A 23,775-nucleotide genomic window follows, 5' to 3' on the forward strand; every position below is an offset into this window, starting at 1 on the left:
AAAGAAGGGAAAGGCAAAATGAGAGATGACTACACCAGTAGTGGGATTCAAAATTTTTTACTACCAATTCTGTGGATGTGGCTTGGTAGGCATGGCATTGCTTGGTGGGTGCTGCTTGGTGGGCATGGCGGAAAAGGATACTGTAAAATTTCCCTTCCCTTCCCACCCCATTAATCTGCTTTCCAGCTCCGTTCTCCTGTGCAGGGCAACAAAAGAAGACCCAGCCAATCAGCTGGGACTCGGGAGGCAGACAATAGGTGGGGGCGGGGCCAGTCAGAGGTGGTATTTACCGGTTCTCTGAACTACTCAAAATTTCCGCTACTGGTTCTCCGAACTACTCAAAATTTCCACTACTGGTTCTCCGAACTACTCAAAATGTCAGCTATCGGTTCTCCAGAACTGGTCAGAACCTGCTGAATACCACCTCTGAAATATACCTACAATCAAGATTGCTTAGCCATTATGTTCAGATGGTGGCATCTGAGCTGTAGCTGTTACTTTCCTTCAAAATATTTCCTCTACTTGAGAGGCAGTTTGGTTAATAGTTAAGGCATCAAGCTAGAAACTGGGAGTCTGAGTTCTAGTCTTGCCTTAAGCACAAAGCCAACTGGGTGACCTTAAGCCAACCAATCTCTTCACTTCTAGGAAGGAGACAATGGCAAATCATTTCTAAAAAACGTTGCCAAGAAAACTGCAGGACCTTGTCCAGGAGATCACCAAGGGTCAATACTGACCATATTGTTTGAAAGTTTAGGTTCAAGCAGTTGATTCGCATGCCTGATCAGTCCAAAAAAATATAACCAAGTCTTAACCATAATTAGCTTTTCCTTATTTATGTCTGCCTCCCCTTTCCACTGTTTTCTTTAAATCAAATTATAGATTATGCATTTTATCCTGGTTCCTTTTTTGTATTCTTTAAAGCAGCATGCAGGTTCGTAGCATTCTTACCAACAGATAGTAATATACTGTCTACATCTCCTAACAACACACTTAGGCATAAACAAGCTGAGAGGAGGCATTGCGCCACACAGATGAGAGGGAGAAGAACAATTCTACAACAAGACATCTACACATTAAGTTTTAAAAACCCAGGCAGTAGCAGTGATTGAAGTTTAGAAAGCAATGGGGAAGGTAAATTCCAGATTTACACAGCTTCCTGTGTGCGTGTGTGAGGCATATAAGTGCAGTAGACAGCCTAATTATGAAATGATTTGGTGCTTGAAGCAGCAGCAGGGCTCCTGAACACATTTGTTTACTTGGATTCCCTCAAAAGAATTGTTTTTGACACAAGTTCACAATATTTATATTAAATATTCTCATATCACAACTGCAGACAAAGGCAGAGTGGCAGGACCAAAAAAACCCACTTTTTTTGTACATTACATCACCCATACCCAATATTCATTGCAAGAACCAAGGCTTGTAACTTCCTTAAATCTGAGTTATCTTTCTTGCGAAAATTTTGAGATGCTGTTAAGAACTGCAAGGCCACAAGCCATGGAAACAAGCTCCTCAAACAGTCCCAAGTGACACACTTGCTAAGTCAATGGCCTGACTTCAAAACACATCCTTGGTGGCGGTTCTACATCCAGATTATGTTATCAAACTCATTAATTACAATGGGGTTCAGAGGTGGTATTCAGCAGGTTCTGACCAGTTCTGGAGAACCGGTAGCAGAAATTTGTAGTAGTTCGGAGAACCGGCAAATACCCCCTCTGACTGGAGATTTTACAGTATCCTTCCCCTGCCACGCCCACCAAGCCACGCCCACAGAGCCAGTAGTAAAAAAAATTGCATCCCACTGGTGGGGTAACATACTTACAATGTTGGAGGAGAAAGCACATAATCCATTTTTTTTTGTAGAGAGTGGGACAATCTTTAGCTTCTGCCAGTACATTTGTTCACAAGCCAATTATTTATTCATTAACAATTCTCACACAATTCTCCTGATGCAACTGGCATCAGAAAGAGGAAGGATCATTTATTCAAGAGTGGAGGAGGGTGTTATGTAAACTAAACACCATGATACATATCAAATTCTAGCACATCGTAAGACAAAAAATGCTTCATTTTCCTGTTGGCTTTCAGTGTTGATAAATGGCTGACAGATTCCACCCAAAGAAACCCCATCACTGGAAAGGGAAATTTAGGTTCCTCTCCCTGTTGTTTGTTATCATTCAGCCCTCAATCCTCAGTTTCATAATATGTTACTCCCATATCATCACAAGGCCTCAGCTATTCATTAGCTGTTACTGATAGAGATGAAGGGAAAGTGTTGAAGAGAGGGAAAGAGGAGCAGGCCCTGCCCACCATCAGTTTGAAGTAACAGAATATTCCAGGTACAAAGGAATCAATGTTATACCTGGAGGCAAGAATACTGTCCCCTATGTCATACGGGGTGCTCAGATGGATTCATTTCAATGCATGTGGGCATCCTCGCCCCAAATTCTCCTAAACAAATCACACTGCCACAAGCCTAGGACTCACTTGCCTGTTGGGCCAGGGAAAATATGGATTTGTTGAAACAACTATTCTTGGGGGTGGAAGTGGGGGCAGGGCTGGAACTATAACTAATTTTCAATTTATGACTACAGTTGGGATTGGGATTTCAGCGATAAATCAGTGTGATCATAAGTCAAGTCCTCCTCACATGACCAGACCTGATTTTACAATTTTTCAGTTGTGAAGCAAAGTCAACTTTTCCAATGGACACTTTTTGCCCCCCTTTTTGGCAGGAAACTGGCAAAACAGGTTGCAAATCACAATCACATGAACTACAGGACCTGGCAACCAGTCATAAATGTGAGCCAGCTGTCAAGCACCTGAATTGTGATCATCTGGCCACAAGGGTGGTGCAACAGTTGCAAGTACAAGCACAGATCATATAGCACTTTTTTCCAACTTTGAAATATTATTAAATGAATCGTCGTACATTGAGGACTACCTGCATTAAAGTAAGAGGAAAACATTTTTCCTTTTATGAGCGTTTCCCCCCAGCATCTATAACATTCACAGGAGCCATAAGGAGGAAAACATTTTCTATATAGGTAATCCTCAACTTATGACTAAAAATTGAGCCTAAAATTTCCATTGCTAAGCAAGACTGTTATTAAGCAAATTTAGCCCCATTTTATGACCTTTCTCGCCACAGTTGTTAAGAGAATCACTGCAGTTGTTAAGTTAGTAACCCAGTTGTTCAGTGATTCTGGCTTCCCCATTGACTTTGCTTGTCAGAAGGTCGTAAAAGGGGATCACATAATCCGGGACACTCCAACCATCGTAACTATGAATCAGCTGCCAAACATCTGAATTTTGATCACATGACCATGGGGAAGCTATAATGGTCACAAATGTGAAAAATGGTCATAAATCCATTTTTTTCAGTGCTGTTGTTAATTTTGAATGGTCACGAAACCAAACTGTTGTAAGTTGAGGACTACCTGTACTCAACTCCTTCTGAATAATAGTTGACAAAATCAGATATGTCTACTATGAAATGATTCATAGTATTGTCAGTGATGACTGCAAGCAAGAGCTTTTTTTTTTTTTTTTTGCACAGATGTGGATCCCTATTGACATGAGTCCACTCAGCCAAGGAGAGGCAATTCCCAAGAATTAGAAGTCAGAGTGAGTGCTAATTAGAAGTCCCTTTGTCTCTGCCCTTGCATTAAAAATCTTTCATCATACTGCAACCTGCCTATATTTGCATAATAAAGTAAGGGAACATGTACTTGCATTGCTTCACCTATTCTAGATTTAGCCTTCCTTCTTCTGGTGACCTTCAGAAGTGTTGTGAGAACAGCTCCTGGAATAATGCAGTCCTGCACAACTGGGCGGCATTAAATTGAATAGAAAGCTGCACTAGGGATGGTTACATATCAGAAATTCCAATGGTCAAATGTGAGGTTTCTCCTCCTTCACAAAAAAGACTAAGCCAACCGATTCACGCTATGCTGTGTTTGCTAAAGACAACTGATGCAAATTGTTCTTTTAAATAACAGCTTCACTAGCTCACTAGTTCCCCCCCGCCCGCCCCATTTTCCCAGGCACAAAAATGTGGCAGCCTCGAAGCTTCTAAGTAAAATATGGCTTCCAAGGCTGACGCTCACATTGTCTCTTATAGCAAAAAGAGTTAGCATTAAGGTATATCAGGTTTTTGCTTTTTTTGCCCAGGATTTCAACATTCTTTGTGACCAGAGCAGAGGCCCCTTTACTAATCTTTTTTTGCTGGAGTATGATTTCTACTGTGCCTGTTGTTTCAGGGCAAATGCACTGAACAAAAAAATAGAGCCTTGATTCCATAGAACAGGGGTGTAAAACTCAAGGCCTGAGGGCTGAATCTGTCCTGCGGGGTATTTAGATCTGGCCCATGGGGCCAACCATGGAAACAGTAAAGTAACAGATAACAATATCAGATAATCAGAGTTGGAAGGGACCTTGTAGGTCATCTAGTCCAACCCCCCACCCAAGCGGGAGGCCCTACACCATTTCTGACAAATGGGAGTCCAATCTCTTCTTGAAAGTCTCAAGTGATGGCGCTCCCACAACTTCCGAGGGCAAGCTGTTCCATTGGTTGATTGTTCTCACTGTCAGAAAGTTTCTTCTTATTTCCAGGTTAAATCTCTCCTTGTTCAGTTTCCATCCATTATTCCTTGTCTGGCCTACAGGCGCTTTAGAAAATAGCTTGACCCCTTCCTCTCTTAGGCAGCCCCTCAGATATTGAAGGTCGCTATCATGTCTCCCCTGGTCCTTCTCTTTACTAGACTAGCCAAGCCCAATTCCTGTAACCCTTCTTCATATGTTTTGGTCCCCTAATTATTCTGGTTGCTCTTCTCTGCACTTTTTCTGGAGTCTAAAGATAATAAAATCTTTTTTATAATGTGGTGACCAAAACTGTATCCAGTACTCTAGGTGTGGTCTAAAGGACCAGCCCACGGTGCCTCTGCCAGTGAAAATGTTTTCACTGGCGGGGCGGGGGGGCTGCAGGACATTGAGCTTGAAATGCCCACTCAGGCCCCCTAATGCGGTCCTCAATGAAATCGAGTTTGACACCCCTGCCATAGAACATGTCCCAATATATCTCTGGAAAAACCTTAAGCATCAGGTTATGGAGATGGAGATTTCAATAAGGGAGGAAGTAAAGTTAATGCTAATGGCAACTCAAGGGTAGCAGTCTGTACAATCTTAAACCATAGATTGTTCCTAATTATGTCAAGTTCTAGAGTGCTTGGGCACAGCACGTACCTTATAGAATTTAAGTTCAAAGAGAAATAGCAACCAAGATGTGCCATGCACGGTGAACACAAGCAGTAAAGAGAGAATCTAAACTTTAGTGAGAAAAACCCAGCACTGTTCATACAGGCAGAAAAAAACAAAACCCCTGCCATCATTAGCAGATAGCAAGGTGAAAAATGTATGTGGCTATTGAGAAATGACTTGGTACAATAAATCAATGTCCTGGTCATTTCGTTTGCAAGTTTAGGATGTACTAAAGCTGGCACAATGCAGTGGAGAAGTAGCTCTTTATTTAGACCAAGAAGCTGAACTAAACTACCTTTTGGATCCTACTCCTCTGCCAATTAGTTCAATTTATGGCTAAGTGATTTTTTTATACAAGAAAAAAAGTTTCACTGTTTAAAACTACACAATTTTCCCCCCAAAGCTCGGTTGCTTATTTATCTATACACTGAATTCTGCTATTCACAATAGTCCACCAAAGACAAATGCTTTAAAAAGCCCAATACTGTTAAAATCAGACGATCAAACTAATTAATTATATAAAACAGAAAATACCATATAATAACCACAGGCCCCCATCATATGTACATTACAATTCACAAAGAGCTGCAGAAAAGCTGTTTTAATAGCTTTGCAAAAAGATGCTGAGGTCAGTGCTAATGGGTGGGGGGGGGGGATGTGAGCTGTTCAGAGTGAATTGCTCAGAAGCCGTGTTCAGGATGGGAAGGAAGCCACAAAGTCAAGGCTGTGGGACACTGATAGCTTTGCAATAAGAGCAATGGGGTTAGCCCATGGCTACAAAGCAGCTTGGCTTCTTTGAAGGTTGAGTTGTGTTAGAGTTCACCATTATGTGGGCCAGGGGTCCCCAAACTTGGCAAACTTGGCAACTTTAAGACTTGTGGAATTCTCTGGGAGTTGAAGTCCACAAGTCTTAAAGTTGCCAAGTTTGGGGACCTCTGATGTAGGGCTCCAAACTGGGGAGGCAGACCTAGCACCTCTTAAGTTAAGTTTACTACTCAATTGCTCAGTTAGAACCAGGGATGACCTTGTTAACAGTCTATTAAAGCCAGAAGCAGTAGAACCAGTAAGCCAAGGCATTGGTCCATCCATCTCAATAATGTTTACACGGAGGGAAAACAGAATAGAAATTGGCCTAAAGTGCCAGACTTAGGAAACTAGAATTTCTAATTCCACACAACAGAAAGAAATGAAAAACTTTCCTGTACCTTCCTGTAAAATTTAAAGAATACAACAATAACACGCTCACACACAAAGAATTAAGAAAAATAAGAAAATGTTAAGGAATGTCGAAAGGACAATCTTATGGGTTTATTTTGGAATGAGGAAACACGTTTAAAACAAGATTTTACACTCTCAAAATTAGTAAATAATTTTCTAGTCATCTGAACAGAGCGTCTGCCTTGAAACGTAGCCTAGGCATAAATTACAGGATTCATGTTCATTTTCACTGTTACATGTAATATAATGTTAGAATTTGTCTTTAACATTACAACTACATGAGGGTTTCCTTAAATACCTACATTAGACTGTTCCAATAAAGACTGGGGAAAAACCAAGAGTCAACTGTTATAAATGAACTAAAGCTGTGTTCGTAATTCAGGTACTTGAAAACCCATTTATAGGCTCAGCATGGATAGTAAAACACCTGTGCTTCTTAATTTTATAATGCACAGAACCCCACCAAGTCACCATTTTGAGGCCCTTGACAAAAAAGAGATCCATCAAACCTAAAACCAGCCCATTCCCAATTATAAGAACCAGCAGCATTTTTCCTCCCAATCTTGCAGAGAAGTTCCTCAGACCTTGCTGGAACTGGACTTCTACAAGTCAAGAAAGTCTTCTGCTAAGTCCCAGCCCACTTCCAACTAACATGAATACTGTCAGGGGTTGCAGGAAAAGAAATCCTGCTATTCAACAAAATGGTCTGCTAATAATTTGATCGGCATCTTTGGAAAACAACTTAAATTTTCAAAGAACTACAATCTGCATCATTAAGTGGATCTGTTCCTCTAAACTGCTGGCATACATGTGCAGTAGTGTTGGTTGCAGAGGACTAATTCTGCTAACCCTCAGGAAATTGTTTAGTAATTTAAAAGTTAGCCAGTAAATTAGATGGGCTACACATTTAAAATGCTAGATTGATAAACAGCCTTTATGTTCAAAGGGAGCACAATAAGTGGGGGCTTTTTTTTTTTTTCCTATCGTGAACATAAAATAATCATATTTTACAGCTTGCCAAGGAGTGAGAGACATTTACTAGCTCAAGTGTGCAGGGAAGGGAATTAAAAAAGCAAGATTCCCTTGGTGGATACATTGACTGTGATTGCTTTGGGCTTGCTGTTTAACACATGCACACACACACAAAACCAGAAATGTTTGACCTTTGTAAGTTGTTAGAATTTTTAAATACCTAATTTTCATACTTGATTTGCACTTAGAATTAGCCTTTTAATAGCCCTTGAAGTACTGTGACAATATTTTAAATGATCTACTGAAAATGTATTTGTTGACAAATCAAGTGGCCTCCCATGTTTTCCCTCTCTGCCAACAAAACAATGACTACTGCATTTGCTCCTTTACAACACGTCCCTCAACTACCAGTTCATCTGGATACTTGCGCACTCAGTGAAAATTACATCATTCAATGTGCATCTAAAGAAAAGAGAAACCTGCCCCAAATTTGGTTTCACCAAATCCATATGCTCTCCCCTCCCACAGCCTCCTTAGTGCCCAAAGGCCAAGGTGGAACAGGCAGGAGAGCGCTTGTATCCAAGACATGCTGTGGCATGCCTTGTGTGCCGCATGCTCCAGAGCTGCCAACAGAAAGTCTCCTTTTTGAAGTATAGAAAGTCCTAACTCCTCCTACGGAAAAAGAAAAAAAATGGGGTGCTTCCATTTTCACAAGAACCCCTCAAATCTTTAGAGCCCAGCAATGTTCACAAGAACAAGGGTATGCACTACTGTTTTTTATACAGACTTCACACCCAATGCTGCCCTATATACCCTTGTAGAACTGTCCAACTTCAGACAAATAACTCATGAACAGGAACCCAAGATATACTTCTACTCTACTGGAGGTGAGACCTGGCAGAAGTTTTGACTACAGAAACATACCGGGTCATTTTTGGAAAAAACATTATTCCATAGACTCCTAAATTGAAGAGATAGATAAAGATTTCCTTAATACGTTCGGTCAAACTGACCCTAGGACAAGGCCCCTCAAACGAAATGATTTGGCTCAGCCACCCAGATGAGCTGGGAATACCCCACCACATGTGCTCACCGGTCTCCATCCTGAGCACCATGCTGCCAGCAGCAGAGACAGAGTACAGACCACGGCTGTTCTTCGATCCAAGATAGGTGCGGCCCGGCAACTCGACAGGGTTGATACCTGCAACTGGATTGCTGCCTGTCTGTTGCTTCCTGGAATGAGTCAAATCTTGTTCCAGCTAGTGGGTGGCTCTCGCTTCGGACGGAATAGGCGTCACTGCCTTTCTGCCTGCAACGGAGATAACCAGTAACGCCCTGTTCCTGTGCTGATCCGTCAAGCTTTAAAAAACCATTAACCCCTCATGCTCTGTAGATCAGACAGAAACTTTAGCCTGAGAGATGGACGTGAAAGAAAACCCACTAAAGAAGGTTCTCAGGAGCATATAGATCCTATATGGCAGAGGTCTCCAAACTTGGCAACTTTAAGACTTGTGGACTTGTTGAAGTCCACAAGTCTTAAAGTTGCCAAGTTTGGGGACCCCCGTTATATGGAAACAGACTTTGTAGCAAAAGTCTGAGGTCTCTCAGGTTCAATGCTAAGTTTTTTATGCAAGTAAACAAGAAACTAAGAGCCAATGGTGTATAAGGGTTGGAGTGTTGGAATTAGGAATGAAAGAAGCCAAGTTCAATCTATGGTCAGCTTTGAAGCTCAGTGAGTGACCCTGGAATAAACAGTATGTCTGAAGGTTATTTTCAAAACAGCCCTGTGAAATTATTAAAATGGTCTGCCTTCTGTTGAGAAGGAAAGGGAGGGGAAGAGGAGGGAGAGATATGTTACATTACATCATGCCACTGTGTATGAGAAATTAAGTGACTTTTACCATCTTTCTTAAAGCCCTTGCTTAGTCAGTTGTAGAATGATGTGTATCTAAAAAATGATTTCATGCCTACCATAGAACATTTATTAAAACAAATGGCAGCTGGATGTTCTAAGGGAATTATTGAACTGCTGGATGCAATTCAGTGGTGGGATTCAAAACTTTTTACTACCGGTTCTGTGGGCGTGGCTTGGTGGGCATGGCAGAGGAAGTTGCTGCAAAATCGCATTCCTTCCCCACCCCACTAACCTGCTTCCCAGCTCCGTTCTCCTGTGTAGGGCAACAAAAGAAGACCCAGCCGACCAACTGGGACTCGGGAGGCAGAGAATAGATGGGGGCGGGGCCAATCAGAGGTGGTATTTGCCGGTTCTCCAAACTACTCCAAATTTCCACTACGGGTTCTCTGGTCAGAACCTGCTGAATACTATCTCTGATGCAATTGGCTAAAAATATCAAATCTGAGATGCAAAAGTGTGGATAGCCACTAGGGGGCAGCAGCAGAGAATGTCCCGCATCTGCATACTTTTATCTTTCTTTCTGGCTATTTAGATTTCTGCAACCCAGACCTGGCAGCCTTAAGTCTACCCTTCTGCCATTCATTCACCAGTAATGAAGTAGTAATGAAGCACCAGTAACGAACCATTCATTCACCAGTAATGAAGCAGTGGTCTCTCATTATTGAAGACTTATGCAAACAGATCACTCTTCATTACACACACACACACACGTTCCCGGGGCAGCGGGAGGGGCCACGGCGGACCTGAAGCCTCCAGCCGGGAGTCGCCATGTCCGAATGCATCCAAGTTAGAAATAGTTAATCCCAGATTTCACCTTATTTCTCTCTACAGGCCCTTTCTGAATCTTCCTCATATTTCAAGAGATGATAAAGAACAAGAGGAACAATGGTAAAGAAAGATTCCTGTCTAATGGGAGTAGAAAAAATCACCGTTGTCCTCCATTCTAACCAAGTATTCTTTGTTTTGCCTCTTCACGTCTTCCAACTAAGTGCTTTTAGATATTTGTTCCATCTTGGAATGGAAGGATGGGACTTCTTCTGCATAGGATCTAAGTGTCAAGAGCACTCGGTTTACTGGGAAGAAGCTCCTGGACCTGGAATGACCGAAACCTGGGGAGAATTGGTTTCCTATAGCTTTAAAACCTCTGTAGAAAAAAAAAATATCAACAAGTACACTAGGAAACGCTGCCATCTGCTCTTATTATGAACGTTCCAAATAGTTCTGTCTATCTTTGCACCTCTACCTTCTGGCAAACATATTCACGATACATGAAACATCAAGAAAGAAGTAGCAGCAGTTGATCTGCGTCTTTGCTACTAGGGAAAGGAAAAGGGTAAAGGCTCATTTCCCTAATCACAAGGAAGACATGATTCCAGAAGGAGCTGGCACGAGATCAGCTAAGGAACAGCCATTTTGTTTTATTAGTAGCCATACGAAGCAGATTTATAATATCTTAGTGTTTGGTTTTGTTTTTTAAGGACAATCCCTTATTTCAAGGTTGAGCCAAAAGTTGAAAAGTTGGGTTTGCGCTGCCCTCTGCTGATTGGAAAGAGACATTGGCTTTAATCCAGAAAACTAGGGGAGGCGGCAGCAGAGAGAGAAAAAAGATCACACTTTTAGAACAGTCTTTTACCCTGGTACAATTCATCTTCCGGTCATCACTCCTATCTCAGCTTATTATATGCCAACCATAAAAGGAACCACACACATTAATGTGTCAGTAGTTATTTGTACGAGGCAGTCACCCTTTCTTCCTGCCCCCAACAACAGGATTTTTAGGAAGAGATGCTTGACTATCAATCTATAATTGCTCCACAATTCTTGCTAATCTAACCCTTAATTTTCTGTATGCATTGCAGCCTAGTAGCTTGACAAAAAATCTCCTCAAACAGGAAAATATGTGTATCTCAGTGCTGTCCCATATCTTCCTCTGATATGTATGGATTGGCTCTATTAAACTAATCTCTTTTTTCTCTTCTCAGAATGCATTCAAGCCCTTATTAGATGAGGCTGGAGAGTTTGTAGGAAATCCACCTCTCCAAACTATGCAACAATTTCAACACTGATCAAATTGTGTTGAGAAAATAATTGGCTGCTCTTCAGCCATTCAAATGATGCTCCTAGGAAGAAAAAGAAATGCAACATAAGTTAATAAATAAACCTTTAATGCAGCCAAGCATTAAGGACATAACACAAATGTGCCTCTGGTCTTACCATTTCCAAGGCTCAGCTGATGTTTGGGGTAGATAGATGGAAAATACCCTAAATCAGTGTTATCTAAAATGTCCTTAAGCAGGAAATCCATTTGGATGACAAGCCAACTTTGAAAAATGGGACAATCTGTTTTAATCTAACAAAGGGGCCCCTTTCTGGTTTAAATAATGCCAAACATATGCTAGGGATCCTACCTGCACATTTTGCCAGAGAATGCAGAACTTCCTGCCCTCAGCTGCTGATGCTACCACATCCTGTTTTCCTGATGGCAAAAACCTACTGCTTTAGCATCAGAGCAAGAAACATTAAGAGTGACAGAGAAAGGCCCTAACTTCAAGCCTGTGAGGCTTGCTTCTCAATCTTGAAGCTAAAATGAAGCCTACACTCTAAATCCACTCTGTTCATTCATACCTGAAATGGAACTCCAGCCACGCACTGTCTGGGATTTCTTTGGAGGGGAGGCTGGGTTTCCATGGACACCTCCTGGCTCCCATTCTCACACACCCCTTCCAAAGCAGATTCTCTTCCGCTGACTTTTACAAATGAATCTAACAGCCACCTGGGAAACAGCCGTCCCTAACATCTGTGAGAGCAGAAAAAAAATCACACAGCCAGTTTCCCCCACTTCTCTGAGAAATGCAGTTCTGGTTTTTTTTGTTCAAGTCACTGGGTATCATGGGATATCTTCTCCCAATCTGACACAAGACTGCAAAATTACAAATTTTCACTGTTACTACTAGACTACCAAAATGTGTTGCTGTGTTGGAGATAGATATAAGATACAGTAGATGGATAGACAGACACTGCAGAAACCATTTGAAGATACTTTGGCGTTCACAGAGTACTTTTGAAGGAAACAAACTGGGTATCTTCTGGGGACTTTAAACTATAACTGATATAATTTATCTTTCATTATGATAATGAGATTCAGGGGAATTGCAGTCCCAAGCATCAGAAAAGCACCAGGTTATTTCCAGAAGAAAACTATGTGAAAAGGAAACAGCTAAGCCTCAGATTCTGTGGGTTTTGCCTCACTTGCAGATAACTTGCAGATAACCAAAGTGCAAACCTGAATTAAAATTTCTCTGTCGGTTAAGGGTGTGCATTTAACTTGGTTGCCTCCCTAAATGACTTTCTGAACAATCAAGTATTAACTTTAGTAACATAAAGAGTCAATCAGGTCTGAAACTTGCTGTGCTAATTATAAAAACAAATTAGTTTACTAATAGAATAAAACAATGTAATTAACTTTTAAGAAAAATGATATGGAGGTCATGGTAGAAAGTTAGAAACATTTCACTTCATAATTATTTTGCCTTCCCCCCCCTAAAATATTGATCACTCTATATATTTTAAATGGAAATTAAAATGATGATCTTTACTTTTTTAGTGGCTGTTCTCTTCTTGTTTGGAGATGCTATCAACAACACCAGGCATGAATTTCTGAAAATAATTTCCTCTGATCAAATAACAGGTATCTACTAAGCTATCCCTCCATAAGACTGAACAAATACTGGTAGTTCTTAACAACCACAATTCAGCCCAAAATTTCCTTTGGCAAGCAAGATAGTTGTTAAGTGTTGTGTTTTACATTTCTTGCCACAGTTGTTGAGTGAATCGCTTCAGTTGTTAAGATAGTAACATGATTGTTAAGTGAATCTGACTTCCTGATTGACTTTGTTTATCAGAAGGCTGCAAAAGGTGATCACGTGACCCTGGAACATTGCAACCGTCATAAATATGCACCAGCTCCCAAGCAGTCGTAAGTGTGAAAAACTCTTATGTGTCCTTTTTTTCACTGCTGTTGTAACTCTGAATGGTCACTAAACGAATGGTTGTAATTTGAGGAGTATCTGTATCATCCCTACTGAATGAATGGAGCTCTTTTCTAAAATTACTTTCTTGCTGTATAACAACTAGATGACGATATTGTTCTAATTCAACCACTGTTTTTCAGACTATAAGACACTCTGGACTATAAGACTCACGTTAGCTTTGGGTGGGGTGGGGGGAAATCTGCCTCTGCCTCCCAGCAATTTGCCTCCTTGCAGCAAACGACAAACAGCCTTCGTCAGCTTCAGCACAGCCTGAATTTGCACAAGCAGCTGATTGGCGGTTGGATCTGCCTCACAGAATACCTCCCCTCAGCTGTTTCAGGCTATGGTGATTACCACCGCCCATCGCCGCCATCACCACTTGCCCCATTTTTGGCCTCTGTACATCCTGTTGTTGATCCGTTCCAGGCAGGGGCAATCCCCGCTGCCTGGAACGGGCCAAAAATGGGACACGTGGAGGCTGAAAACAGGGCGTGTTGAGGCTGAAAATGGGGTGCACAAAGCAGTGATAGGCAGAGGTAATGAGTGGCAATGGCCAACGGCGATCCCCGCACCCTGGAACAGCTGATTGAATGTACTCTGGGAGGCCAATGCAACCGCCAATCAGCTGCTCATGCTAAATCAGGCTGTTTGCTGCAAGGATGCAGAGGCCGAAGGGCAAGGGCTGACAGGTAGGTGGGGCTCTGGCAACATTCACTCTATAAGACATTTCCACCCACTTTGGGGGGCGGGGGCGTGGAGTGTGTATTATAGATCGAAAAATATGGCAATTTGTGTTATTAGGGGTGGCTGTGGATGAGGTAGACTGATCTACTGTTCATCTGAAGGTAAGAAGCATTTCAAGCACAGAAAAAGATTTTCTACTATTGAAGTGTCAAGCTACCTGGTTATCTCACACAATCCCAAGTGTTGTTACTGTGTTTCCTGTCTTGTAATATAAAATGTTATGAGGCAGAGGTGGTTCAAAGCTGAATGATAAACTTGCATATTTGTATTTCTTGAGTACTACCCAGTCAAGGAATTAAGGAGTCTACAGAGCAGACAGCTAAATGCTTTTGCATTGCAATGATTCTAATGAACAATTACTAAATGAAGATCTGTCAAATGGCAATTCTCCAGATCAGGGTCCCCAACTCCCGGATTGCGAAGTAGTAGTAGTGGTCCGTGGCCTGTTGGGAACTGGTCTGTGCAAGTGAGCGAAGCTTTATCTGGTCACGTGTGGGATCTAGGTTGCACGCATAAAACCATTATCCTCACCCTGCCCCACTGGTCCATGGAAGACAATTTTGCTTCCAAAGCCAGCCCCTGGATTTTCATATTTAAATACCCCTCCAGGCAAATTCCAAATTGGTTGGTAAAATCTGTGACTACTCAATTGTACATTTTCTTGTTCAGGAAGGTCAACTAAAACATCCTAGCCACAAACTTCCACTAATAGCCATCCTGCTCTGCACCAAGATGATCCATTATTGGGAAGATGTAATTACCAACCAAACATATTATTAGATTTAATAATCAAATTATTTCCGAAGTCACTTGGTCTCCTTCCACAAAGATTCTTCTAGTGATCCAAAAACATAAATGATCTCCACCTCGCTGTAATCAAACCAGAAGTCAGCTCTCCTTCCACCCAATCACTGAAAGTTAGATTGGTTTCCGAACCAAGAAATCAATGAAACAGTTCAGTAGGCAACTGAATTAACTTTAAGGGCACAAGCTTCAAGAAAGAAGGTTACCTTTAAACCGAACATTAGTGTAATGATTCTCGTAAAAAAAAGCTACAATAAACACACTGAAGCTAAAATCTGCAGACTTTGATGGTAAACAGAGGGATTCCCAATAACAGATTCTATCCGTGGCAGAGGAATAACTTAAACTCTCTACATCCACCCTGTCTTTTGCTTTCCTCTTATCATAACATCAGCAAAATATTCCACAGCAGGAAAAGTTAAAACACCCACCTGGTTTGGTGTCCACCAAGATGGAAGGGCAGAGGAAAGCTTGGAAACTGGAAGCACAAAGCTCACTGACCGTGCCCATAGTGGCAGCACAAGATGATGCCCTCCCAAGATCGGGTGGGAAAAGCTGCCCTTGGACAGCCAACAACCACCTAGCAAGTCAGAGTTAGCAAGGAGACCAAGGTGGAGAGCAGAGGTTAGAACTTAGAGAAGTCCCGCATCAAATGTTCTGCTGCACCTGCCACGCCAACAAGGCCAATGAAGAGAGAAATACAATGCAAAGGATCCCCAGTCCGGCTGGAGCAGAAGGAATAGCAGAGGCTCCCACGCACTGAGCCTAGCCAATCCCAGCTCCCTCCCAGGAAATTATTCCTAGTACTGCAGTGTGCAACTGACAAGACACACAAAACCATTCCGATAGCAGTTCGTTTTTGGAATTTTTTTCCAGATGCCCCTTCTGCTATAGCTCCACCACAGCCACTCCCTTGAACGGGTCTGGGAAGGTTTGGGCAAAGAGTATTTTTAGGGTGCTTTTATCCAGCTTCATCATTTGAGTTTTAAGCATCTAGCGAGCTGGGCTGTTGCATAGCAACTGTCACTGCCTGCATAAAGGAAAGGTGCATGAAAATATAGTGTATATGGACACCAAAGATTGGCAAATACATGTGTAGATGGAAAGTGCAACATAGCAACTGGATAGGAGTTATGCAGCAAGGAAACTGATATAATTTTTTGCCTCGGTCCCTGCAGTACTATAAAGACGACTCAGGAATAATTCCATGTGGTTAGTTCTGGTAGTTCAAATCTTTGTCAGGAAGTAAAAACCTTTTCCAAACAAGTTGGCTAGCATTACTTTAATTGTACAAGTTTCAGAATGTATAAACTGCAGTTATATACTATACTGCAGACCAAACAACTATGGATGTGTTTTCACCTGTTTTCTTTTTTTGAAAAGGTCATTAATCATCATGAAGAGAGCAATGCCAATTAAGGACAAAGTGGTTCGTACTTCCTTTGACACAGCTTTTATTTTGCTGAGCAGCAAACAGGCCCAATGGTTACATTTGTCCCTAGGCAATGCATCAGCTTCTTCTATATGTTAACGGCTGCTCTGAAAAAGATAGGTTCTTATAAATAGGAAACCAACTTCTGGCAAAATGAGTCATAAAAAATATGTAAAATAGATATAAATACATGTATTGAGCAGCAGCAGGAGCGTGATAGTGGTCCTGTAAAAGAGCCAACCTGCAGATGCTACAGATGCTGTGGGGTTGGCCATATGGGATGGTGGCCATTTCAGACATCATCTTCATTATACAACATGACTAGAGACTAAGAGGGATTAGAGTCTGCCTGAAAATATAGGGCACTCTTGCTGTTCTTTTATAATTTTATCTTTGAATAACTAAGTGGTGAATGGGACTGGACTGAACTAACAATCTCTTTACTGGAAGTGTTGGGGAGAAGACATGGAGTGAGCTGGAACTACTTACTCCTTTTCAGGTGTGAAACAGAGAGATATATAGATTTATAGGCAGTAGCCAGGCCAGTTGACTAGGGTTTGAATGGTGAATGCTCACAGAAATGTACTGGCACCCAGATCAATTGGTGATTTTGCTGGTGTGTGTTGTTCAGGTGATGAATCAGGTGATGGTTGAATCAAATAAATAATTACTATTTTTATCTGAGGTGTGATGGAGTCTTTTGATGTGCCAGAAGAAGACTAAGATTATGAGAAATGGGTATTGGGATGTGGGGGGTAGCCTGGTAGTAACAAAGGGGAGGCAAGAGACAGAGGGTAGGTCAATCTTGGGGAAGGCAGCCGGGATATTTGGTCCCAATGCCTGTCCTCCACCACCTGTGTTTGGCCCTGAAGTCTGCTCACTGGAGTGTTGGTGGCCCCAGTCTCCATCTGCTGATACTTAATGCAATGTTGGGCTGTAATAAAGCTTGCCTCAACTATAATCATAAATTAGAGTTGACCTGATATGCATTACTGAAACCTGATTGGGCATGAGGGTGTAGGGGAGGTCCTCTCTTTGAAATATCCCCCACCTCAGTTTTGGATGTGGTACTAGTTGACTCCAGGATGAGGTGGGTGTGCAGCTATTGTCATCCAAGAAATTCTGGTGGCTGCCAGGGTACAGCTGTTCCACAGATAGCCAGATGTAAAAACATATTTGTGATGTTGGATCTTAAGGATGAGCTGGAGTTGATGGTAGTAGACCAATCTTCCTGCTGCACAGGTACTTCCATCCTAAGCTGCTGAATTCTAACAACAAGTTGGCTGTGGAGTTCCCCAAACTTACCTGAGGTTCTGAGGACCTCAATCTATTTTCTCTAGACCAGAGGGTGGCTTAGGAGTTCATGGCTGCCATAGTAATCATGGCCCTGAACCAGGTTATCAATGGGGGTTATATATTAGATCTGTCTTTTCTCTTGGGGAAGTGGCAAGTTGGGAGATATTCTCATTTATCCCTCATGTATGGATCACTTCCTACTAATTTCAGAGTATGCCTAGTTATACACACAAACACACACACACACACACACAAGCTGCAAGGAAGTAGGACATATTTGATTGGTCTGTCCCAAGACAGGGATTGATCAGTTAGGATTCCAGAGGGTTTTAGGATTAGTCCCTGAAGCTCTATTGCAGGGGTTAATTAAAGCCTTAGTCATTGCTTGCTATGAGTGGGTGACAATTGCCTAGGATTTGATCATATCTGTGCAGATTTTTGTCCATGAACCTCTCAGATACAACCCTGGTTTTCAAAGGAACTCTGGAAGATGAAATGACATAGCAAGGCCTAGAGCTTTGATGGAGGATGGCAAAGTGCAACCCTGACCAAACACTAGGTAAGAGCCTTGATTAAAAATTGCCTGTGCTGTTAAGAATGGCAAAACACTCCTATTGTGTGTTGACAAAACACTCCACCATTATGTCCGCAGATAGACAATCACCCTATTCCAGATGACTTGGTCCCTACCACACAAGGAGGAGCTGGGAAACACTGCAAAGTCATTATGAGGATTTTTCTAGGTATTTTATTAGATTAAATTCCACCTGTACAAATATTATGGAAATGACAAAGGCAAAGCCTTGCTTGGTTATCTGGACAGGTTTTGAACGTGTCAGTCCAGAGGCAACAGACAACCCTTAAAGCTCTGAATTCCATCACCATTTTTTTTAGCCATATTCTTTCTGGCTGGTCAAGGCCTCACAGATAATGAAATGTTTTTGGATCAAGAGGTAGCAAATGTATGAAGGGACCGTTCTGTCTGCTTTAAAGGAGGTGGTGGTTCAACCTTTCCTTTAAAAGCCACACTTAGATCCGACAGTACTGGACAATTTTTATCCAGCTTTCAAGCTTTATGGGGTCCTTGATGCTTTCTGATCTTGGTTGTTTTCTTGTAGACATTCCATTAGGTAACATCATTGGTGCGAGGAGGCAGTTGACTTTGTTCTGAGCAAATGTTGAGTAATGAAGTAACTGCAAGAAAATAACCGAGAACCCCACAGTTCAACCTTGACCTACAAATATTCTTGTCTATCAGTAATTTTCAGCTTGCAGTTTAAAAGGACTACCAGAGGAAATAATTATTTAGAACTTTTTCGGTTAGTTTTCAGGACATTTTTTTTCTGTTTCGTTTTGAGGCTAGCTTATAGTATTGAGATGGCATGTTTATGCTTATGGTTGTACCTCTGGCAGACACAGGCGGGGTGGTTTATCTGTCTTATCTCTCTTGAGCTTTGGTGATTTTCAATACCATCAATCATAGTATTCTTCTGGGCTAGCTTAGAGAATTGGGATGGAAGGCATTGTTTTACATTGGGTTTTTTTCCTCCTCCAAGGGCACTACCCGCTGGTCAGGGTGGGAGTAATCCAACCTTTGCTTTACAGGATGCCTCAAGGCTCAATTCACTCCTCCTTTCTATTTAACATCCACACAATGCTATTGGGTTAGGTCATTTATTAGCATGAGATTAACTATCCTTAGTATGGTGATGATATTCAGCTATCTGCCTGAAGCTGTCCAAGTGATTCCACAGAAGTATTTTCCCAAGGCCTGGAGGCTACGAAGGTCTGGATGTAGAAGGACAGGCTTTGATTCAACCCTAGTAAACCTGCATGTCTGAGGGTTAAGTACAGACTTTGCATTGCCAACTCTGGAGGAAGCAGCACTCTATAGAGTTGGTTCACAATCTGAGGGTTTTCCTGGGCTCATACCTTTTGCTCCAGTGATTTCTACCTATCTCACCAGATTCAATACTGTCTACATGGGTCCTTTTTTTTTTTTTTTTTTGAAACAATGCGATCTAATGGGACCTAGGAGGTATACCTTCTCTGTAATGGCATGTGCCCTATGGAAGAAGTGTCCTTTAATTTTATCTTCACAAAAACCTTGTGAGGTAAGTGGGTTGAGAGTCAATGTCTAGCCCCGTGATGGTGAATCTATGGCACGCATGCCACAAGTGGAATGTAGAGCCATTTGTGCTGGCACGCGAGCCTCAGGCAAATTTACCTCACTGTGCATGCGTGCGCCTCAAAGCTGATTTTTTTTCCGGTTGGTTTGAGACTTTTTGGCCTCCCAGAGGGTTAGAAAAAGCCTCTGCAAGCGTTTTCAGGCCAAATTATAGGCCCGTTTCGTCACAGCCTATAACTCGCCCTGAAAAGTCTTGCAGAGGTTTTTTCCAAGCCTCTGGGAGGCCAAAAAAGGCCTCAAACCAGCCAAAAAATCAGCTGTGAGGCACAGTGCAGGTAAGTGGGTGGGGGGTTGCGCATGCATGTGCATGGGACATGAGGAAAGGGGGCACACATTGCATTCTGGGTGCTGGCACACGAGTGCGTGCATGGTGGGGCATGTGCAATTTTTGGCACAGGAGCCCAAAAAGGTTGGCCACCACTGGTCTAGTCTAAAGTCTCCTAGGGAATTTCATGGTTAAAGAGGAACCTGGGCATGTCTGGTTTCAGCTTAGCAGCTTAACGTGAATGAAAAATAGGAATGTGACAGATACTCCTCCTGTAACATGCAAACTCCTGTAACATGCAAACTCCTGTAACATGCAAACTCTTAACCTCATAAGATAGAAAAGTAATCCTTTCCGAGTTTGAATCTTCCAGGTACGGTTATATAACTTCCACGATTCCTACATAACATATCCATACAGAGAACCAAGACAAAGTCTTGGTTTATAAGACTATATTATAAAGGATATAATTTATTTATATTTTAAGGATATAAATATATCCTTAAAATATATTTATAAGGATATAAATATGGGACATGTGCCTGCTGGATATGGATAATGGCCAACTGGACAAATCATAGACTTGATTATGAACAGTGGAGAATAACTTGCTTGAAAGATAGCTAAAAAAAGAATTCATCACAATATCCCCAAGTCTCCAATCCACACCTGGGTCTTCCTAAAAGGCTGTTAAAAAGGTTTAGACTAGTCTTTAGACAATTAGGGTCTAAAAGGGTAGACAATTACACGTCCTAATATAGGTGTTTTCCTCATAGGACCTGACTTTATTATTCTGTGCCAATTCTTCCTGCTTCTGATTAGAATATTTAGCCATTGTACTCCAGTTTTTTTTACATCTGTAGAATATTTACTGCAATATTCCTACAAGCAGTTAAAAGCTAAAGTGTTATAAAAAGGAGGTCTGAGGAAATCCTTTCAATTTTGTAATTTGATAAACTATGGGATTAGCTTGGGCAGGAGAGTGAGGAGCTCATTAAATAAATTAAGCAAATGACTAAGCCAGACAGTTTTTATTTGGCTGTAATCTTGTTGCTTGTCAATTAAAAAAAAATAAAGTCAATGGTCCACACATCTGTACACAAACCACAAGCACAAGTTTGTTTTAAAAAAAGGTTCCCTTTTTCCTGTTTGATAATCCTCAAGCAATAGTTTATGCAATTTTTCATATTTATTATATAATCTATAGGCTACTGAATAGAAATAAAATAGTTTAGGAAATTGGCAGAAAACCATGATGCTCAATTCAATAGCAAATATAAAAAACTAATTTACCAGAAAAGTTTTTGCTATAGGAGGGAAAACAAGAGGAAGAAAAAGAAGAGGGAGATGAATACACAGGCGATATAAGGAATGAAAAAGTCCAAAGGGAGGCTGGGCAAGAAATGGCAGCTCTTTCTTACAAATACACATGCACACGCATGTGGAGGTTGGCAGGTCATTGAACACTTCACAGAAACTCACTGAGGTTCAAATTCTCCTCAGCATTAATTTAAATCTTTACTATATCAGTCCATCAATTGTTTTGGAATCTACAGGTGATTAAATACATTTTCTTAGGGGTGCCCATAGATTTATTTCTACTTTCCTAGCAGCTGAAATCTAGCAATCTCATTTATAGATTCAATTCCTCTTTTGAGAATGGAGTTGTAACAGCCTTGAAAAACCTTGGTTTTTTTTCCCCCTACAATCACAAGATGTCTTTTTTTTTTTAATCAGAAGATGTCATTTTTTTCTTGCATCAGATCTCATGACTACAGTAGCTGAATTGCATCAACTGGCCAGAAGCTTTATGGCAGAAACAGTTAAGCATTTACAATTTTTATTGTAAGCAACTATCTTCATTGTTATTTCACACAGGATGGGTCTAAGTGCCTAATGAATTTTACTTTTTGTGTAAATCCATTCTTAAATGCTTTTTGTAACTGAGCTCTGATACTTTACTAGCAGTAATCTGGAATGTGTGGTGCAGAAAAAAGCAAGTATTTGCAGTATAAGCTTATCATGGGAAGGTTAAACTTCTTCCCAATGTATAATCTGTTTTGCAAATTGGTTCCAGTTTCTCTTCCTGAGTTCATGTTATCTCACCATGCTCTAGTATAATTGTTTATGGTCCTCATATCTCTTCCAATCACCCTTTTCAACTGTTAGTCAGATTAGGGATATCTAATTTATCACATCATTGAATGGCCATTTTCAATGCTTCTTTGGCAATAAGGAACCCTTTAAGTAGGTATGGGATCAGTTTTCATGTCCAGGATAGATATGCTCCAATAAATTAGTATTAGGCTCCTAGGACTAGTGATTGTAAAGTTTGGTTCAGCTTTTTTATTTGTAGAATATTGTGTAGCTTTGGTGGCTTTAATAAATCACCTAGTTTGTAGGGTTATTGTGAGGTAGCCAAATATCCAAGTACAAAGCATTTCAAATATAAATTGCCTTTAGAATGGCAGTTTAGCATGGATTTTCTCATGCTAGCACCTTTATTTCCACACAATGCTTCTTAGTAAGAAAGAGAACTAGAGTAAGGTGTCCAGGATTAGTCTTACATATGACATCCGCAATATGGATTAAGGACAGGACCAATTGGTTTTGACATATTTTGTCGCACGGGAACTATCAAACCTGGGACCCTGTGAGAATTCTGTCCTGGGATGAAAGGTGGGATAAGATCCATTCAGTGCTAAACTGATAAGCAAACACTCACTACTGTAAAAGAGAAACTCATTCATTTTATTATCCACACGAGTCAAATAAATTCATGTACCTTCCTTTTTCAGGAGACACAGCACTGTAGCCTTCAAGAACCTACAGCATAGCTCAGTGGTCGGGGAACAGGGGTAAATTACCCCAAATGGGGTAAAAGTGAAAATCTGGGGGTAATGAGGAGGTTGCGCTGGCCAATGGCGGAACTATCGGCATAGCAGCAGTTATTAAAACACCCTTGAGGCAAATTTATCCCCTCCACCCCACCCTTGTTTCCTGGGTCGGAAATGACTCCAGGCTAGATTCTGCAAGAGCCGCGCCGCCCGTTTTTTAGGGGAAGGCGAGCTTCTGGCATAGGGCAGAGCATTTTGGGAAAAGGGACGCTTTCCCCCGCGCTGCGATGACCATAGCTAGTGCGAGAATGTCTTTATGAAGAGAGGCAAAACTCAAACATGCAATCCTACGAACTAAGGAAAACACATAGCAAACAGATGTAAATGCTCCAGGAAGCTAGAAGGCGACAAGGCAGGAAAATAGAAAGCATAAATACGGGACTCTTTTCCCAGGTCAATTAAAGCAGCAGCTTGAACTATATAGTTTAAGCAGGTACAGTGCATGAAGGGGAGGTAGAATAGAAAACTAGCCTCAAGGATAAGCTTTTCTTCAGTTGCACCAACAGCTGACTAAATATGCCCCAGCCACATCTTTTTTTTTGCCATGTTCTCATGTCACTCTCATCTGGTCCTCAGCCTATACCAGAAGAAGCCTTCAATTGTCTTTGTGCTAGCTTTGTGGCAGTGTTTTCCCCCTTATTCCAAGAAAATGTTTGCTGTGAATACAATCTGGTACTCGTAACTGATTATGCTGATGATGATGCGGTCAAGTGACTTCTATTGGTTGGGATCAACCCAACTGCATTGGCCATAA

At 41.4% G+C, this 23,775-nt stretch overlaps 1 protein-coding gene across 2 annotated transcripts in view; it reads right to left on the bottom strand.

The window, feature by feature from the left end:
* CYTH1 (cytohesin 1) overlaps positions 1-23,775 on the bottom strand; it is a 68,938-nt gene that overhangs the window by 36,126 nt on the left and 9,037 nt on the right. Inside the window, exon 2 of one of the 2 annotated variants that reach the window (XM_087924918.1) lies at positions 8,543-8,758. The exons of the other annotated variant lie outside the window; for it this stretch is intronic. Within the exon in view, the coding sequence (XP_087781044.1) occupies positions 8,543-8,564 (22 nt within the window). The 5' untranslated portion in view covers positions 8,565-8,758. The remainder of the gene's footprint in view (positions 1-8,542; positions 8,759-23,775) is intronic. 2 annotated transcript variants of the gene reach the window in all.

Source organism: Pseudonaja textilis, chromosome 2 (genome assembly GCF_049901715.1).
Source record: "Pseudonaja textilis isolate UNSWEBS1 chromosome 2, rPseTex1.2, whole genome shotgun sequence".
Classification (NCBI taxonomy): Eukaryota; Metazoa; Chordata; class Lepidosauria; order Squamata; family Elapidae; genus Pseudonaja; species Pseudonaja textilis.